This window comes from Oenanthe melanoleuca, chromosome Z (assembly GCF_029582105.1).
Source record: "Oenanthe melanoleuca isolate GR-GAL-2019-014 chromosome Z, OMel1.0, whole genome shotgun sequence".
Lineage (NCBI taxonomy): Eukaryota > Metazoa > Chordata > Aves > Passeriformes > Muscicapidae > Oenanthe > Oenanthe melanoleuca.
In genome coordinates, this window is record NC_079362.1 from 44,065,997 (window position 1) to 44,084,456 (window position 18,460).

Consider the following 18,460-nt stretch of genomic DNA (forward strand, 5'->3'; position numbering starts at 1 on the left):
GGGAGCGCTCTGCCTGCAGCTCCCGGAGCTCCGTTCACACTCACGGCTCACGGGCAGGAGCTCCTGAGCGCGCATCGTCCCAGACAGGAGGGAAACCCAATCTGTGTCCATACACAACGTGTGCCATGAAAAGCACCAGTTGGAAGATGCTTACTTCCTCCAGGGAGAATGCACAGTTTGCTAAAGCTATGTATTCTTTACAGAAAAGTGCTCTCTTTTACGCTGTTTGCTCAGCAATAAAGGGGTCTGACTCCACTTTAAAATTGTAAAGCAAAAATGTTTTTAACAGGACTGAGTGACAGTCTTTCTGTAACTACATTTTTCTTCTTTGAGGAAGAAAACCTATTCTGAATTGGAAAATTGGATTACTGGATTACTGCTGGAGGAGTAATTTTGCACAGAAAGGCAAAGACTCACACACCTCAGGAAAGGTGGGAACTCTGCCTTTTGAGTATTAATTTGACAGATAGGAGTTTCAAATAACTGCTCTCACTCTGTTCAGAGTTCATTTAGTTTGCCTGCCTATGCTTCCGCATTGCCTAAATTATCCAACATTTTAAAATTTTTTTTGAAGGTTTTTTGTTTGTTTATTTTTTTTTCTATTTATTTTATTTTCTGAAGGAGAAATTGCAAACTGGATCCAAGAACTTTCTAAAAGCAGTAGGTATTCTCCCACATGGGGCTGAGCTGGATGCCTTGCAGTTGCAGTTTTGGTGCTGCAGGGCACAGCACGTCCAGACGGGCATATAGAAAGCCCAGTAAAGTCATGATTCTGGTACATCAGCAAGCTCAGACAGTGGAGAAAAGTAAGGTACATGTGTGTTAGGGATGGAGAATAGTGTGCTAGCCATGAGTCTTAAAAGTGACTGAAGTCAGAACCTAGCAAAGGAAAAGGAAACTCTGCCAAGGGCCAGAAGGCTTTCTGACTGGGGACAGAAAGGAAAAAGGAGCAAGGGTAGACCACAGACAATTTAAGAGAACTGTGCATCAGTAGAAATTAAAACCAGCCCGAAGGAAAAGCTGGATGAACAGATGGAGAGTGATACCGACTTTGTAAAAGAAAAGGAATTGGGTGGAAAAAAAAAAAAAAGAGTCACAGATGTTGAGAAGTCAGATAGGAGGATAGAAGAGTCTGGCTTTGGAACAGAAATATAAACACTGAAGACATCTGAAGGCCAAAACAGAAAAGATATCAACTAGATGGAGATTGGCTTTAGGAAATGAGGCTGAAGAAGAGATTTAAAGTAAGAAATGAAAGTAATTGGGAAGAGTGGGATAAACAGATTTCAGCCTTCACTCCCCAGCAGCCATTTGGTTGGGTACCTTTGGACTTGGCAGGCAAGGAAGCAGGGTCAGAAAGATTGAAAAGGCTCAGTAGGAAGGGGCTATGATGGAAAATGCACTAGCTGGACTGAACATAGCAGGGATAAGAAAAGGTCTGAAACAGGTTCTAAGATTCGTTCAGTACATCTTTATGTATCTCTATAGCAACTTCAGTGACTTCTTCATGGAGGAAAGGAGAGGGATGGACCACTTTGTACAGTCAGAAGTAAAGAAGCAACCATAGGTTGACATCAGTGAAGAAATTATGACTTCTCCTATTGCCCTCGAAGATTCAGGAAACTAAACAAATCTACTAAAAATCTAGCATATCTTTTACAAATAACACCATTATCCCCCCCAAAGTAAAGCCCTCATATCTTTTGCTTCACCAGGAGTGTCAACACACACACTGAGAGCAGCACAAAAGGATGTCCATACATCTACCTACTGTTGCATGTTTTCATATCATACTCTCCCCTTTCTACAAGATTAATGTCATTGGAGAAGTACTTACAGTAATTCCTGTAATTCCTGTAAATTAAATTCTCAAGACAACCTTTAAAATGTAAACAGCAAGATTTGTAATATTGAATAGATGAATCATGACTGCTTAATTAAAAAAAAACCAAAAAAAAAACCAAAAAAAAACCAAAAAAACCAAACCAAAACAAAAACCAAAAAAAAAAACACCAGAAAAAAAAAAAAAAAAAAAAGACAAGACTGCTGCAATTATGATTGCGTGACTTATAATGGATGGAACAACTAACAAAGATGTTTTCATAACCATGTGTTTGAGGTTTTTTATGTAGTTTATTTTCTTTCCTTCTCTTAATCTGACTTTAAACTAGAGATGTTGCACTAACATTACATAAACCCCCTATTAATACCTCATTTTGGATATTTATTGTTCAAGTTTGGCAAATGTGTCTTTTTTAAAAGGAAGAATAGGATATTCTTCTCATCCATACAGAAACTCTATAGACAACTGTATAATCTAAGATAGGGAAATATTTTTGGAATTATATTTATGTTCAATATATTCTGCTAGTGTCCTGATCATGGAATTCCAACTGATGGGAATGTTGCATGAAGAAAGATGGTGGGAGACAGGAGTTTATTATACAATATAATCATAGAATCAGTAAGTTGGATAAAACCTTTAAGATCACCAAGTCCAAATTTTACTTTAACACTGACAAGCCCACCAATAAATCATAGCACCCTAAGCACCACATCTACACATCTTTAACTACCTCCAGGAATGGTGACTCAACCACTTCCCTGGACAGCCTGACACCCAGCTCAGTTCCTAATATCCAATCTAAACATCTGCTGTTTCAGCTTGACGTTGTTTCTTCTTCTCCTACCACTTGTTTCTTGGGAGAAGTGACCACTCAAAGTTGTAGAGAGTGATAAGGTCTATCCTCAGTCTCTTTTTCTCCAGGCTAAGCAGCCCCAGCTTCCTCAGCCACTCCTCATGGGACTTGTGCTCCAGACTCTTCATCACTCCCTTGCTCTTTTTTTGGATGTGCTCCAGAACTTCAACTTCTTTCTTGTAGTGAGTTGAATGTCTTGCAGTAATGCCACAAAATTATGTGGTCTGCAATGTTCAGGCATGTTAAAAAGGTGACTTAGCTTTAAAGCGCTTTGTTTATTCAAGATACGTGTTTAATCACTAGCACAGCAGCACAATGTTAATAATAGCATTTCCATATCTATGAAATTCACCAGGACTGATACTTTGTTGCACATTTAAAATTTAGACCAAAGTCTAAAATGCAGCTTGAATTTTGTTTTCACAACGAACTCATGCAAACTGTGTAATTTTTTTCATGAAACCACATAAATATTCTTAATAAAAACCACTATAAATAAAAAACCACATTCTTCCAACAGTTTGGCTTTCAGTTTTCTGCACATAGTTGAACTTAAAAATCAAAGTGAAATTCAGGGAATGGAAACTACATGAATCAAGTCCAAGGGAAAGGTCTACTCAAATTCTTGCATATAGCTTTAATGAGCAGTCATGCCCAATAACTGCCAATTTCTACAGAGCAGTATTGCATCTACCTAAAGGCTCATTTGAATTATTCCTAACTAGGGAAAAGAAAAAACAAACAAAAACAAAACAAACAAACAAAAAAACCCCAAAACAAAACAAACAAACAAAAAAACCCCGAACAACTTAGAACTAAGCATAGATTACTGAAAAATTACTTTAACTCATCAAGTACCTGAAAGTGCTTTGAACATCTCCATATCCTGCTGTTTAGGTCCAGGACTTCATTATACTGCATATATGCATTTGTATGGAGTTAATTTATTTGTCTTGCTGAAATTTTATTCTATATATGGAACACTAGTTTGGAAGTTTGGACTGTTTGGAAGTTTGGAAGTGGTATTTCTTCTTTAGATGCATATATATATATTATATATGTATATATATATATAAAATAAAGCCTACACTACAAAGGAAAATATTGTTCCCTAAAGTTGTTGCCTGAAGAGTGCAAAAACTCGGGCCTGTTCATGCCTCTGTCATATACCCCAAGTGAATACAGGAATTCAGAGCAATAGAAGACTGCTATCTGCAGCAGAATAGCTGAAACTTTAAGGGATGTAATAGCCAATGTGGATGGTGCCTGCTGTGCCCAGCACTCCTGTTTCTCCAGTAAGACAGAGGTGGTTTTTAGCAAAACCTTAGTGCTACAGGTGAAATGCTGAGACACTCAAAATCATTTGCAAAAACTGGTACTGGAGATTGGTGAATCTAGGACTGCATTCAGTATCACTTTCTGAGTATACATATGCAAATATGTCACCTCCAAACCCTGACCTTACAAATACATGCCCTTCACCATCTCAGGGGAGAGTGCACAAATACATGATACTCTGTGTTCTGAAAATTATTCCTTCCACTTTCTGAAGTGTTTTCCTGTTTTCCTTCACCTCTGACAGGTGTTAAATTAAATCCATTTGCATCTCTTTGAGAGAAATAGGACTAGTTATTGATGCTACCTATTACAGATTATATGAAATGGAAGTAAAAGCCAGGATGGGTGTCTGAAGCAGTATTTTAAGCTTCACAGATTTAACAACACTTGATTTGAAAAACACACGTGCAGACAGAAGAAAACTGTTAACATCAGTATACTTTATAGCAGGAAAGAGTGAATCAGCTTTGGAGCTGATCTCCCTGGTGAGAATATGTTACCATCGTCACTCAGAAGACACCTGTCTCCTCCTGGTACCTCTCTTTTTTTGCCATACAGTCTGTAGCAACCAGAAATTTTAAAATTTCAGTTTCTTTTTTGCAAACAGGGCACTGTAAGTACAGTAAGATTAAGTGAGAAAAGAAAGTAATTTGCCCATGATTTTACATGAAGACAGTAACAGAGGACAGAATTGTACATTTTCTGAAGTTGCAAACCAGCAGCCTTAGCTACATGCATCTTAAGTTCCATGAGAAATCATATGAAAGTAAATCTAATTTAAATATGTATGGCAAAGTGACATTAATTGCAGAGTATTTCCATTGCCTTACAGAACATCCAGATCTTGCAATGAACTTCAAGCAAGTAAGTGACTTGTTCTGTGTCAATAACTCTTAAAAATCCACTAACAGTTTTATAGTCATTGTTGTATTTTAAAATCATAGGCCTGACTTCAGATGTCAAGTCAATATATGAGTTTTTTATAATGAAAATTTCTAGGCATGCTGTTCGCAAAAATTTACCAGAAAACAGATACCAACAGAAGCTACAAACAGGTCACACGTCATTAATGAGAAATCTCATTATTCAACTATCAAGCCTGTGATTTTAGAGAGATTACACAGCAACACTTGGGGCAGATGATATTGCTTTTGAATACTGAAGAAGCAGAGCTTATATTTTTCAATCTGGAAGTCAGTTGAGGATGTATGAGTTATAAGTTTCTTACTGATGCAACCACACCCAAATCAAGCAAACAAAAAAAAACCTCATAGGGTTTTCAACACCTTTGGGTCTCTAATTTAGAAGTCTTTTGTCTTGTCTCATTTTCCCTTCTATGGAAGTAAAGCATATGTAATTATTTATGTGGTTTTTAGTAATGCAAATAGGATTCAATTAGATTTCCATTTTCTTCTTATCAAAACTGAGATTCTATAATCAGGCATAGACAATAATGAGTGGACCTAAAACAGATCATGTGAAACTGCCAAAATATAATGAAGGAAAAAATATGCAAGTTTTAAGAATCTTACAAAGAAATGAGATAAAAAATAAAACTAGGAAGTACTTTTTGGATGAGGATTTGGAAAACCCCGAAGGTGGAGGTGGGGTTTGTGTTTGGCCAGTTTGCAGTTCTCAGCTCTGTGTCTGGATTCAGCTTTCCAAAGTTTCCACAAGAGGAGGTGTGGAGGAAGGAGAGGAGTTGGATTCAAAGTCTTTGGGTTTTGGCCCATCTCTTGTGCTAGCAATTAATGAAAATGCCAGGACAGCTAAAGCATACTCTGAAATGTTGAGCCAGCAAGATATTTGAGTGTTGGAGAAATCGCTCTTTCTTAGTAAGAGGGTTTTGAATATCAAAACAATAGTGAAGATGCCCCATGGATGGAACTCCCACTCAGTCACAATATGTTTTTCTAAGCAAACGGCACAGACTGCTTACCCACATGTTGGCCAACTTCATAAAGATTAGCAATGCAGACAAACAGCAAGGATTATAGCACAAAACACTTAATGACACATTTGAAAGCTGGAATTGTTCTTGTGACAATTACAGAGATAGAACAGATATGAGGGTCAGTGTTGAGGAAAAAAAATCTTCAGGTTAGGGCACAAAACAGAATTTAAAATATATAAAATAAAGAATATGTTATAAATCATGAGAGTAAATGATAGGATTTTGAATCAGCAGAGTACTCAAATGGCTGCAACACACACATAGGAGTGGAAAAAGGTATTCAGTGAAATATTCGAAACATATTTTTTTTGTTTATGTTTCTTGCAAATATTTGAGAAAAGAGGAAAACTCCTACCTGTATACAATTGTGGCCATGAATGCACTATTATGTTGCAACAAAAATGCATTTTTAAGCAACTAGTAAAATACTGGAAGAGATTATAATGCTAATAACTAGGAGGCTATCATGTTCCATCTTAAATTTCTCAGCACTGCAGCTCACTACGCAAAGAGCAGCAGTTAGCACTTGATGGATTAAACAGTTGTGAAATGGTAGAAATACAGGAATCAGTGAAACAAGACAGATAGCATTTTCCTTTCAAGCAAGGCAGAAAATATTCTCACAATCAGAGAAACAGGGGAAAAAACAAAATAATTTTTATTTCTCGGGTTTACAACTGGTAGGATTCATGGTTCGAATTCATGGCAGTTGGAAACTCAAAATTCAAATGCATATGTGGACCGAATAATCACAGAAAAACTTTTAAAATACATTTAAAGAATGATTGTGGCTGGTAGGTTTATCTGACTAGCTTGTACTGAACCAGGTGTGTGAGTAGACAATAGAATCTTAAGGTGCTAATACTTCTCTTATTCAAGGAAGAAATCAGGAATAATGTAAAGGAACTCAGTGGGGTCTTTTGGAAACTAAAACAAGTGAAAATTGAAGTAAAATCCTAATTTTTATTTATAATTTGTTTTATCAAGTAATGTGTGCTCATAGAATCTGAATTTCAAAAATAAAAGCCTTTCATGTAGTAGTTGGAGATAAAGGCTAAGTATGCAAATACCAAGCACTGAAGAAAACTATGAGTAACAGAATTGAGAAAAAAACTAGAGTAAGAGAATTAAACCTTCTCTCTGAAAAAGATGTGATTTTCCACTCAAATCAATTGCTGCAAACTGATCAGTATATACTATCAGAATGTATTAAAGGACACACTGAGAGGACAGCAGATAATGCAGCATGGATGAGCAAACAGGACTTTTCTGGCTGGGGGACTCAGAAATCAGATGCTCTAGTTCCATAGCACTTTAATTTATATTAACTTTGCCAGCATATCATGAAGCAATTGATCTCTAACTGAATTTCAGACTAGATTTAGAACCATCATTTATTTACACAGTCGGTGTGTCAAAACCTGCTGTGCCACCATTTTTACATTGGAGAAGAAGATAAGACTGAGTTCTGAACCCTTCTGTAATTCAGAGCTTTGCAGAGACCATTTACCAGACGAATTCCTATGAGGATCTACTCTTTTCAGGTATCTTATTGCATCATGCATGTTCTAATTGAAATAATTATGAGAAATGTAAGACAGTGAAAGGACTTCCTTTATCCATACAAGAGAAGCTTAAAGTCTCCTAATCGTTGTATGTCACAAGTTCTCTGATATCTTTTTACAGTGTCTTTTTAGCTACCTCACTTGACAGTCTATTACAGACTGGCCTTTATTTTTGCAACATCTTCTATCTTGTCTGAAGTCATAGCTATAACAAAGATATCTTCATATATATATTTTTAAAAAAACCTCTCAGAGCAATCATAATAGTTTGTTTGTAACCAGATGCCATTTGTTTTATCCAGCTTTATCCAATGAAATGGGTATTGTATTTCATGCATACTCATTTTCAAAGGCTAGTCCTTTGAGATGCATAATCTCTCCTATACTTAACTTATAAAGACTTCCATGGTGCTATCTTAATGCAGTTTTGGGTTAACCTTCTTTCTCTTATTTGCATACTAATTTATAAAATTTGCTTGTATATATCTTTGACATTAAGGGTTGTTCTGACCGCTTAGGTTTGTAATTCTATTTGCCTGCAGAACATCATTGAAGATGATATGCAATGTTTTTGTGCTGTACTGTGTCTTTGTGAAGTGAAAGTAGAAGAGGGCTACTGATTGGAAGCCTTTGTTCTGAAAAAAAATAATGATATAATATAATATATATATAATGATATGATATGATATAATAAGAAAGAACTGTATTTATATCATGAAAGACTATAAAGAAGATTACCTAAGCAATCCTAGTTGCTTACTGTGGTTTTAGATCATTATTTATATGTTAAGATTTACATTTCCCTGCTACATTTATTACTTCTTCCTTCTCCTCACTTCCCTCCTGTTTGACCAAGTATACTGTCTTGTTCTTCTGTCAAAGGTCGGAGTAAAAGATAAAGCAAAACCAGCATGTTTGTATTCTAGGTCTACATTGTATCTTTGTGAAAAGAGACAGCAGTTTGGTTTCTTTTTTTGTAGTGTTTTAACACTTATGAGCACAGATCTTCACTACATGGAGAGAGAAAATGGCATTCACTGCATTGTAGAGTACTGTCAGCTTTTCAGTAGCTTCCTATGAGGTCATCAACAATTCAAAAACTAACGCAGGTAGGGTGGAAGAAGCTAGAGATTAAATAAGAGCTTTCATACTGGCAGAGCTGTACAATTCATGCTTAATAGAGTTTATTATAATATAGATTTCTTTATCTGTATGAAATACATCAAAGGCTCAGCTTTCTAAAATCTATATGAAGGTGGAAATATATATGCTAATTAAAAACCTCTTACCTGGTGGGCAGAAGAAAACTGCTCAGAAATGGGGTGCAACAGCAGTGGGTAAGGTTAGACAATTAGAGTTTTGTAGCATCACACAGCAGGAGAGGCTGCAACCCCAGGAATTTTACACGTCTTAGATACGCTTCCTTCAGTCCCATCTATAATCATGAGGCTTTACATTTCTGTCACGGTATGACTTGGGTTTGCCAGCTTTAATATATTTAATTTCTTTTAGAGTCGGGACCCAGGAGTAGAGACAAGGCAGGCTTACAACTTAGAAAGGTACAAGAAGAAATTTATTAATAACACAAAGAAATATTCAGAATAAGATCCCTAGATTGTTTCCTTCTCCCCTTCATTCAGCACTTCTTACCAACAAACATACAGAGAGTACTTCAGTCAGTGATACATTAAAATAATCAGTTCAGTTTACTTAAGAGAGAAAAGTCCCTTTTTGGTTCTGGCTTAGGGGGCGTCTTTTACCTTCACAATCCACATCCGCCCGGGAAAAAATATTGCAGATTATGATTTTTCCTCCCATTCTGTCACAGTCCTTTCAGAGCTGTGCAATGGGTTATGTTACACACATGGGGTAGTACTTTTAAAGGCAGGCTGCTGAAAAAAAAGATTCTCTTTATCTTCCTCACTATCAAATGTCTCTGTCTCTATTCCAGTCCCAAGACAGAGAGAGTTTCATTCACCGAGGCACAGAAGTCATCTCTTTCTCTATTAAATGTCTCTGTTCACTTTTCAGTTCCAGAACAGAGAGCTCTTATTTTCTCCAAGGCAAAAATAAGGTTCTTCTTTTCAAGCATCCAAACCTCCCCAAGTATATTTCACAGTTTAAAGGAATTTTAGTAAAGTCGCCATTCCCTTAGCCCACAAAAAGGTTTTCAGCTACTTATCAGTTCACATCTTTTCAATCTCTTCCCACCAGGAACTTTATCTTCATTGCGCTGACTTCTGAAGTCTCCAGGCTTTATTCCTTCCCATTCAGGAGAGCATAGGAAAAATAGAGGATCTTATCCAGGCATGAAGAAGTTACAATTGTATCCAGATCGTGAAGAAACAGCATGGGCAGCTGGAGGCCTCTTCTCTCAGAACGAGGAGGGAAGGGTGAAGGGAGAGCCTTTGCTGGCTCCCCGATCCCCCCTGCTCGGCCATGCCCCGTGGAGAGGGGAGATCCGGGCCGCGGGGCCATGCGGTCAGGGAGGGGGGGCCGGGACCATGCGGCCGGGCCGGGCCCCCGCAGAGCCGGGGCCGGGGTCCCAAGCCGGGCCCCCAGCAGAGCCGGGGTGACGAGCTGGGCTCCCCCCGCAAAGCCGGGGCACCGGCCGGACTCCAGGCCGAGCCCAGAGCCGGCCCGCAGCCCCCGGCCTGGGGACCACCACCCCCGGAGACCGGAAGCCGAAACAGCCAGAACAAAGCTGATGCACTGTGATTTGTGAAAGCGAAATAACTTTTCATTGGTTTCCCGAGCTGTCCATCACCAAATCAGCTCTCTGATTGGTGGCAGCAGCTCACAGGGGAGGCTCCCAGAGACGGGAGAGCCCCTCCCACTTCCCAGCTCCAGGGGGCCTGCTCGGAGCTAAATCCACCCCTCCCCCCAAGCACGTGAAACCAACACAATTTCTAAGTCCTTTCTGTCCAATAGAGCCTTGTTTCCACTGCCTGACAGGCAGCCTTTACTTGGAATCTTTAAAATGCAGGTAGGGAAGCGAGCTGTATGCCATTAATCCTACTGTCCCAGCACTGCTCTCAGGTGGGCAGCCCTTCCTGAGACATCCACCTTGGGGACAGAGTTGCCACATACCAATGAGGAGTGCCTGGTGAGTACAGTGCATGTGCCAGGATCACTGTGCTATGTGTCTAACTAACTACAAATTGGCCAGTTTCTTTGGTGTGACAATAAACAGAGGTTTTGCAATTTAAAAGTATTTATCACACTGGTCTCTTTTCTTAGAAGAAAATTCTTCTGAGCATATGCCCACATATCATGATCTTTGTGTTTGAAGAAATGCTGTTCAGGGCTACTTTAATTAAACAAATTTGATTACCTATTATTTGATGTCCAAGAAGTTAAAGCCTACTATTCCATCCTCTATAGTGATTGGATGTGGTGGGATAAAATAAAACCAGTTAATTTTATGTGCGTATAACATGAAGATACAATTTTGAGCCCTCTTCCTCCATCTTGTTAAGGGGTGCCCAGAGCTTCCTTAAGGAAATCCAAGGATAGAATTTTAGCATTTTATAAAACACTAGTTACATTACTGGTTTGAATTTTCTCAGCCTAGGCTTTTTATACCCCTCTCCTGAATTATGAATATAGCAGTAGCTCCACCACTTAAACTGTGAGAGACAGGGCTGACTTCAGGATCCCTTATGTATTTTAAAGTTTTAAAAAGAGTTAAAAATGAGCTCTTTACCACATAATAAAAAATAGCAGTTCACTCCGGCCTGACAAACAGCCTAGTGACTCCAGTAAGAATGGAGTGTTGTTAAGGGCAGAGTCAAACTCTGCAGCTGAGTTTCAGTACTTGAGGAAAAAGGCATCCTTTTCCACCTATATTTTTCTTCCGCTCATTGTATGTTTTCTTTTATTCTTCTGGGGAACACTGAGTATTAATGTTCTACTTTGGCATCACCATGTAATATGTGGACTGTACTGCCACTGTTCCACAAATCACTAGGCTGCACTGCAGAGCAGAGAGCTTGCCATTCCTCCAATTTATATACTATGGCACTCCACGTCAAAAAATCTTACACGTTGTTTAAGGCCATTGGCAATTTAAGTGAAGATTCATAGGGGAGAAATAATTATGAGTTTAAGTAAACAGTATATATTTGGATTCCTAATAATATTTTGTACAAAGTTTTAATACTTTTTTTTCCCATCTCTTAATAATTTTTTTCTGTTTCCATTACAATGAGCATTTTTCAAGCAGTGGTTATACATGAATTTGTGGTTCAGGAATATGCATGGTGTTTCAGAGAGTCCTTTTTTGATCCTAAGTAAGAACAAGACATAAGACTATGTCAAGGATAATCAACTAAAAACAGCAGCCTGGGTAATTTTGACTTGTTCTTGATCTCACTGGTCTCATGAAGACAACACAGGAGGTAGAGCAGTACAGTGAGAAAGGATTTAGTTGCATGTAGCTGGCAACCAGAGAAAAATACAACTTGGAATAAATAGTGCCAGGTTTTCTAGCACTAGACATGCAGTTACTGGCTTCTGCATCACAAGATTTTTGAAGTGCCTTGTATAATTAAAAAATTCTCATGTTTTTTTTGGTTTTTTTTTGAAAAGACATGAATGCATGCTCCCTCAATGTGTGTGTGTGTGTCATCACTGGCTGTGATTTATCCTGCTCCCTCCTGTATCATGACTGGAGCAACTAATACTGTTTCAGGGAATAGAAGATGACTTATTCCCAAAAAGGTCCTTAGTAATGTTTTCCCCAAAGGTCCTAAGCCAAATATATAAGGCACATTAGTAGTCAATATCATGTATTTTCTGACCCAGAGGATCTGCAAATATATATTAATTGGAGCACTTTTGCAAAAAGTGGATTTGTCAAGGGGTGGTGGCCTATGTTTGCAGTTTGTTTTTCACATTGACGTGACCTGTCTGCCTAAAAGCCTGTACAGGAGATAACTGAGCTCTTCTGAATGCCCACTGAACAGCATTAGGATCAGACTTTATATGCTTTCTAAACTCCTGCTAAGCATTTCCAGTTATAAGCTTCTTTGGGAAGAATGTCTCATCCTTGAAATACAGCCCCAGAGAAAATGAAAAAGTAGCTGCCTTCATAAACAGGATCATGCAGGCATTTGCATGACAACAGACTTACAACCACAACAACTAGTAATCTGCAAACCAAATCATCAGTATTTTTAGTGCCATCAAGCCTGCATATTAAACTCTGTGGGCAGAACAGTTTCAACCCAGACAGAATATTTAATCTATGCCTGTAAGAAACCACATTCCTCATTGACAGAGAGGGGCCCAGAGAATGGGGCACAGTTGTGGCAAGGAGTCATTATGGGGATTGTTTTCATGGTTTTTACAGTATTTCTTGTACTGTTATGTAGAAATTACTGTTGAAACTACGGTTGAAATGTTATTGCAAGCTGTCTGTCGTACACACTGCTCACACTTTTAGGCAGGATCACTCTTTTTAAAGGAGTAGTTTATTTGTATAGATTTTGAATGATAAAGTCACTGCAGTTTGTCTTACACTCGCTCATTCCCAAAATGGTCTCAAGACAGGCCACTAGAAGCCAGTCAGGATTAATCCTGCACCTCTGCATGAGGCATATAAATGCAGGTATATTAAGTGTCTGCCAGAGGAAAGTGCAAGAATTTGATGAAGGTGATAGACTGATTTAGTACTCAGATTAGCAGCTGACTGCTGCAGAGAGGCCAGTAGTGCAGCTGCCCCCTTTAGGCTATGCCTAGAAGTCCAGACAGGGCCTAGCAGCCACATCAGAAACAACTTGGAGTGGATGTATGGGAGAAAAACTAACAGACCAGCCAAGAATGATCCCCCAAAATTTTATTGTACATAAAGAAAAACTCATCCCTCCAAAAAGGAGTGTCCTTCAGTCAAAGTCCACCACCCCCCCAAAATGTCCCCTTGGCACCCCAGGAAAGGCCAGGGTTGTCTCCAGATTAGAGAGCTGAAAGACAGCAAGTAGTACAAGAAAGTATCCTCACCACAGGAATGTGAAAATAACTATATTAATTTAATTTTACTCAACTGGGATATTTACTCCCAGCTGTTTGAAATGAGTAGCAAGCTGTTGTGCAGGCCTGGGTGGCTTTCTCTATAAGGATAGCACATTTGTTTCTCCAGGTGAAAAGAGCAAAGGTGGTCAAGTTACAAAATAGACAAACTGCTATAAGGGGCTCCTTAATGAGCTCTCTTCTCCCATCCTTGTCCTTTCTCAAAGAATTCAAGAATCCATAGGAGGTGCTGAAGCATCCTGAAAATGACATATGTCCCCTTCTCTGAGGGAGAAGCAAAAGTAACACTGAGGGCATGCAATTTTCAGTGGCAATTTTCAGTACTCAGAGTAGCCTGTGTTTCACATGGATGCTGCTTTCTAAGCAGCACTGAGCAACACAAATGTCACATGGTCCTCTGGTATTTATTAACATGCCTCTCATTGCATTGTTAGGTTAATAGCTGTGTTTTTAATTAAAAGATTGATGATTCTTTTAATTAAAAGAAGATGAGACAATGAAAAGAAGTACTTTGTGCCACTTTACTAACCTTTCAACATCGGCTATTCCCTTCTGTTCATGAAACTTCTCAGCATTCAGGGGAAAAATAACTCTGTTAGATTTTCAGTATCGCACTACAAAATGCATGTCTAACTGGGTGGCACTTGAATTTAATTTACTTTTAAAAACCAAATAAGCAAGGTGGTCACATGAAGTCGTACCAATGGAACTGAAAAACTCCTTTAGGTGTTCTTCAGATTACTCAAACTATGTACAGGACAGATACTAAAAGTCTCATTATTTAGCAAAATAATGCTAATCATTGCTGTAATATGCACTAGGCTAGATTTTGCTTTCAAATGAACCTAAATGAAGTCAAGAGGAAAAGGCACACAGCATAGAGATTTGCCTTCAAAATACACGGATAGAGTTACAGAATTATAGACTAGTTTGGGTTGGGAGGGAAGACCATCTAGTTCCAAACCTCTTGCTGTAGAGGTTTGGAACTAGATCTGGTTAATCAGAGTCCTGCCCAACCTGGCCTTGAACATCTCTAGGAATGGGACATCCACACCTGCTCCCCAGCCAATGTGTTCCAGCACCACACCACCTTCACAGCAAAGACTTTCTTCCTAATATCTAATCTAAACCTACTGTTTTTCAATTTTAACCCATTCCTCCTTGTCCTGTCACTACATGCTCTTGGAAATAGTCTTACCTATCTGTCCTGGAAATTATTTTCAGGTATTGGACAATTAATTAATTCCAAAGCCTTCTCTTTTTCAGTCTGAGCAATTACAATTCTATCAGCCCCACCCAATAATGAGAAAATTACTTCCTTCACTGGAGATTTCTCCCTCTGGTCAGTCTGGTGGTCTCTTCTGGACATGCTCCAAGAGCTCCCTGTCCTGGGGCCCCAGAGCTGGATGCAGCACTGCAGGTGGGGTCTCACAGAGCAGAGCAGAGCAGAGGGGCAGAATCCCCTCCCTCCCCTGCTGCCCACACTGCTTTGGATGCAGCCCAGGACATGTTTGGCTTTCTGGGCTGTGGGTGCCTAGGGCTGGGTCATGTCCAGCCTCTCCTTCCCCAGCACCCCAAGTCCTTCTGGGCTGGGCTGCTCTGATCTGTTCATCCCCCAGCCTGTGCTGGTGCCGGGGATTGCCCCAACCCCGGTGCAGCAACTTGTACTCAGTCTTGGTAAGTCTCCTTACCATGGGCTCACTTCTTGATCATGTCCAGGTCCCTGTGGATGGCATCCCAGTCCTTCAGGTGTGGCAACAGCATCATTCAGCTTGGTGTCACCAGCTAGTCTGCTGAAGGTTCAAATTCATACTCAATCCTTCTGTCTATGTCATTAATGAAAGTATTGAGTAACATTGGCCCAAATATGGACCCCAAGACCACTTGTCACTGATAGCCATTGGGACTCTGAGGCATTATCACTGCCCTCTGGATGCAATTATCCAACCAATTCCTAATCTACCAACCTATTGAATCCATTGCTCTCCAATTTAGAGAGAAGGATTTTGTGGGGGACTGTGTCAAAGTTTTACAGAAGTCCAGATAAATGGCATCTGTAGTTCTTCCCTTACCCACTGATGTAATCACTGCATCACAGAAAGCCAATGTGTTGGTGAGTCAGGACCTTACTGAAGGCATGTCTTGAATCACCTTCCTGACCTCCAAGTGTCTTAGCATAGCTTCTGTTCCATGATCTTCCCAGGCACAGAGGTCAGGCTGACAGGGCTGTAACTCTCAGGGTCATCCTTCCCTTTGTGAAGATGGGTAAAAAATTTTCCTTTTTCCAGTCCCCTGAGATTTTGCCTGACTGCCAAGACTTTTCAAATATCATCAAAAGAGTCTTGGCAACTGCATCAGGGAATTTCCTCAGAACTCTGGGAAGCAGCTCATCAGGTTCCACAGACTTGTGCAAATTTAAATTCCTCAGGTGGTCAAGAACCTGATATTTACTTACAATTGGGAGCACTTTGACTCCCCAGTCCCATCCTGCTGGCCATCCTCTCAAGAGTGTAAGAAAGGAGCTGGCACTGAAAACAGACAAAAAATTTGTGAGTACCTCAGCCTTCTCCTGATTAGTTGTTAATTGTTCAGAGTGTTACTTGCCAGAGGGAGCACACCTTCTGTTTGAACTTCCTTTTCTGATGGACATACTGGAAGAAGCCCTTGTGATTCTTTGTGTCCCTTGCCATGTTCAGTTCCAGTTTTGCTTTGACCTTCCTCTTCCCCTCCCTACACAATGGTGGCTCATGTCTATACCTTCCCCAAGCCATCTGTCCTTTTTTCCAGTCTCTGTGCTTTTGCTTCTCTTCCTTCACTTTGACCAGCAGTTCCCTACTCAGCCATGCTCTCTCCTGCCCTCCTTGCTCATCTTCTTGCTCCTGAGGATTGCCAGCTCTTGTGCTCTATGGAAGATTTCCCTACAGATCTGCCAGCTCTATTCTGCTCCCTTGTCCCTAAGGGCAGTTTTCCAGGGGATCCCACAGACAATCTCCCTGAAGAGCTGGAAGTCTGCCTTCCTAAAGTTCAGGGCCCAGCCTCTACTCCCTACCTGACCTATATTCCTCAAGTCAGCAAACTCCATCAGTGTATGACCATTGCAGCCCAGGCTACCTCCAATCCTGACACCCCTGATTAGCTCACTTGTGTTGGTGACTATCATATCTAGTATTGCATTTCCTCTGGTCGGCTTTTCTATCACTTAGGAAGTTATCCCCCACGCATTCCAGGAGTGTCCTGGATTGCCTACAGCTTGCTGTGCTACTTTTCCAGCAGATGCTGGAGTGGTTGAAGTCCCCCAGCAGGACAAGACCTGCATGCACTTGAATCAGAGAAGCGATTTTCCTGCTTAGACACCCTCTGTGGAAGACTGAAGAGTTTGAAAATGTTTATAGAATCAGGAACAACCTTACTCACAGACACTTTTTCAGCTCTGATGGCTTACATATTGCAATTCACTTAAGACCTGAGGCACTGCATATCAAATGTGCTCTGGAGCAGAGCACTTTTTCATTCTTTGCGGGCACTGCCAAGCATACAGACTGCAAGTTTACAGATTGCAGGCATTGACTGCAAACAAAAATTATACTGGTCAGGTCTTGTTTGAAATTTCTCAAAATGTCCATTACAAAGACATTATTTCAAAATATTCATCTTAATAAAAACAAACAGGAGACATGCATAATGACTGTCTAAACAACTTGACATTGAACAGTATGAGAAAAAATGTGAAAATATCATCCAGGCAAAAATTTTAAAATTAAAGAATTTCCCTGTCTTCTGCCATGTCCAAGTCATCAATTGTATTGATTTATGACTGCTACATACAGCACTATAAATCAGAATTGTAATTTATTTATTTTTTTAATACAGCTTTTAAGTGAACATCCTTTCTTAATGCCTGCAGGTTTTACTCTCTTTTTGACAAAGTTTCACAGATTCCGTCACTGGTTTTCTAAAAAAAAAAATAAAGAAGAAAGAAAAAAAAAAGTTTTATCATTAGATGGCTTTTATTATGGCTACTTCCGCCTTTTACTGAGTCTCAAGTTATAAAGATTTCATAGCAACTTTTTTACAGATACAGTAGAGTTCGGGATGTTGAGAAGGTAACAGAGTGGCAGCTGAGGGAGAACGTGAAGAGGAGAAAAACAAAGGCAGGCAATAAGGCACGGACCCACTGACCTTTCACTGCCCCTTGCCCCCTGAGTGACCCAGGCTGGTTCTCTGCCTCCTCCTCCCTCCTCCAGAAACCATTCAGCTGATTACCTCTCATGAGATAGTCAAATTTTTCTGACCTAAGACTGAGAAAAAAAGTCATCCTGCCTTTACCCCTGAGGGATGGGACAGTGGGAAGATAGGGTTTTGTGTTTGCTGCTCAGAAGTCTGGAGCTAGCTCTGGAAATAGTAATAAAATTTATAAAACACCAGTACAATGCCTGCATTCCTGCATATTTGAAAGAGAGGGAAAAACATGTGAAAAGCAAGGGGTTTGACCCTCCAGGCCCTCCATATGTGGAATTTCCATCCACATCAGCTGGAGTTCAGTACATAAAAGGCTCACAGAAGCAAATCCAAAAGGGCATTTAAAAACAGTAGATTTTTTTGTCGTTTGAAACCTGAAGCATTTAGCTTACTTCTCAAAATAGAGAGCTACCCTGAAAGCTTCTGTAAGTGTGATTCAACTTAATCAAAATAGTTGCCAGAGAACTAGGAATCCAGAAATGTAATTTCATTTAAATTAATCACTTGTGCTCCACCTCTCCCCCTCTTCCCAATTCAACATCCCTTTTTTCTACCCCTTCTGCATAAAAATTCCTCCAAAGGGAGAATGTAAACTGCTTTTTTGAAGATGGTAGAGATTTCTATTATACCACAAT

The 18,460-nt window shown here is 39.7% G+C and overlaps 1 protein-coding gene across 1 annotated transcript in view; it reads right to left on the bottom strand.

Annotated features, from left to right (window-relative positions):
* Positions 1-75, bottom strand: part of ADAMTSL1 (ADAMTS like 1) — a 176,650-nt gene extending 176,575 nt beyond the window's left edge. Inside the window, exon 1 of the mRNA XM_056514574.1 lies at positions 52-75. Within this exon, the coding sequence (XP_056370549.1) occupies positions 52-75 (24 nt within the window). The remainder of the gene's footprint in view (positions 1-51) is intronic.
* Between the last annotated feature and the right edge of the window lie 18,385 nt (positions 76-18,460).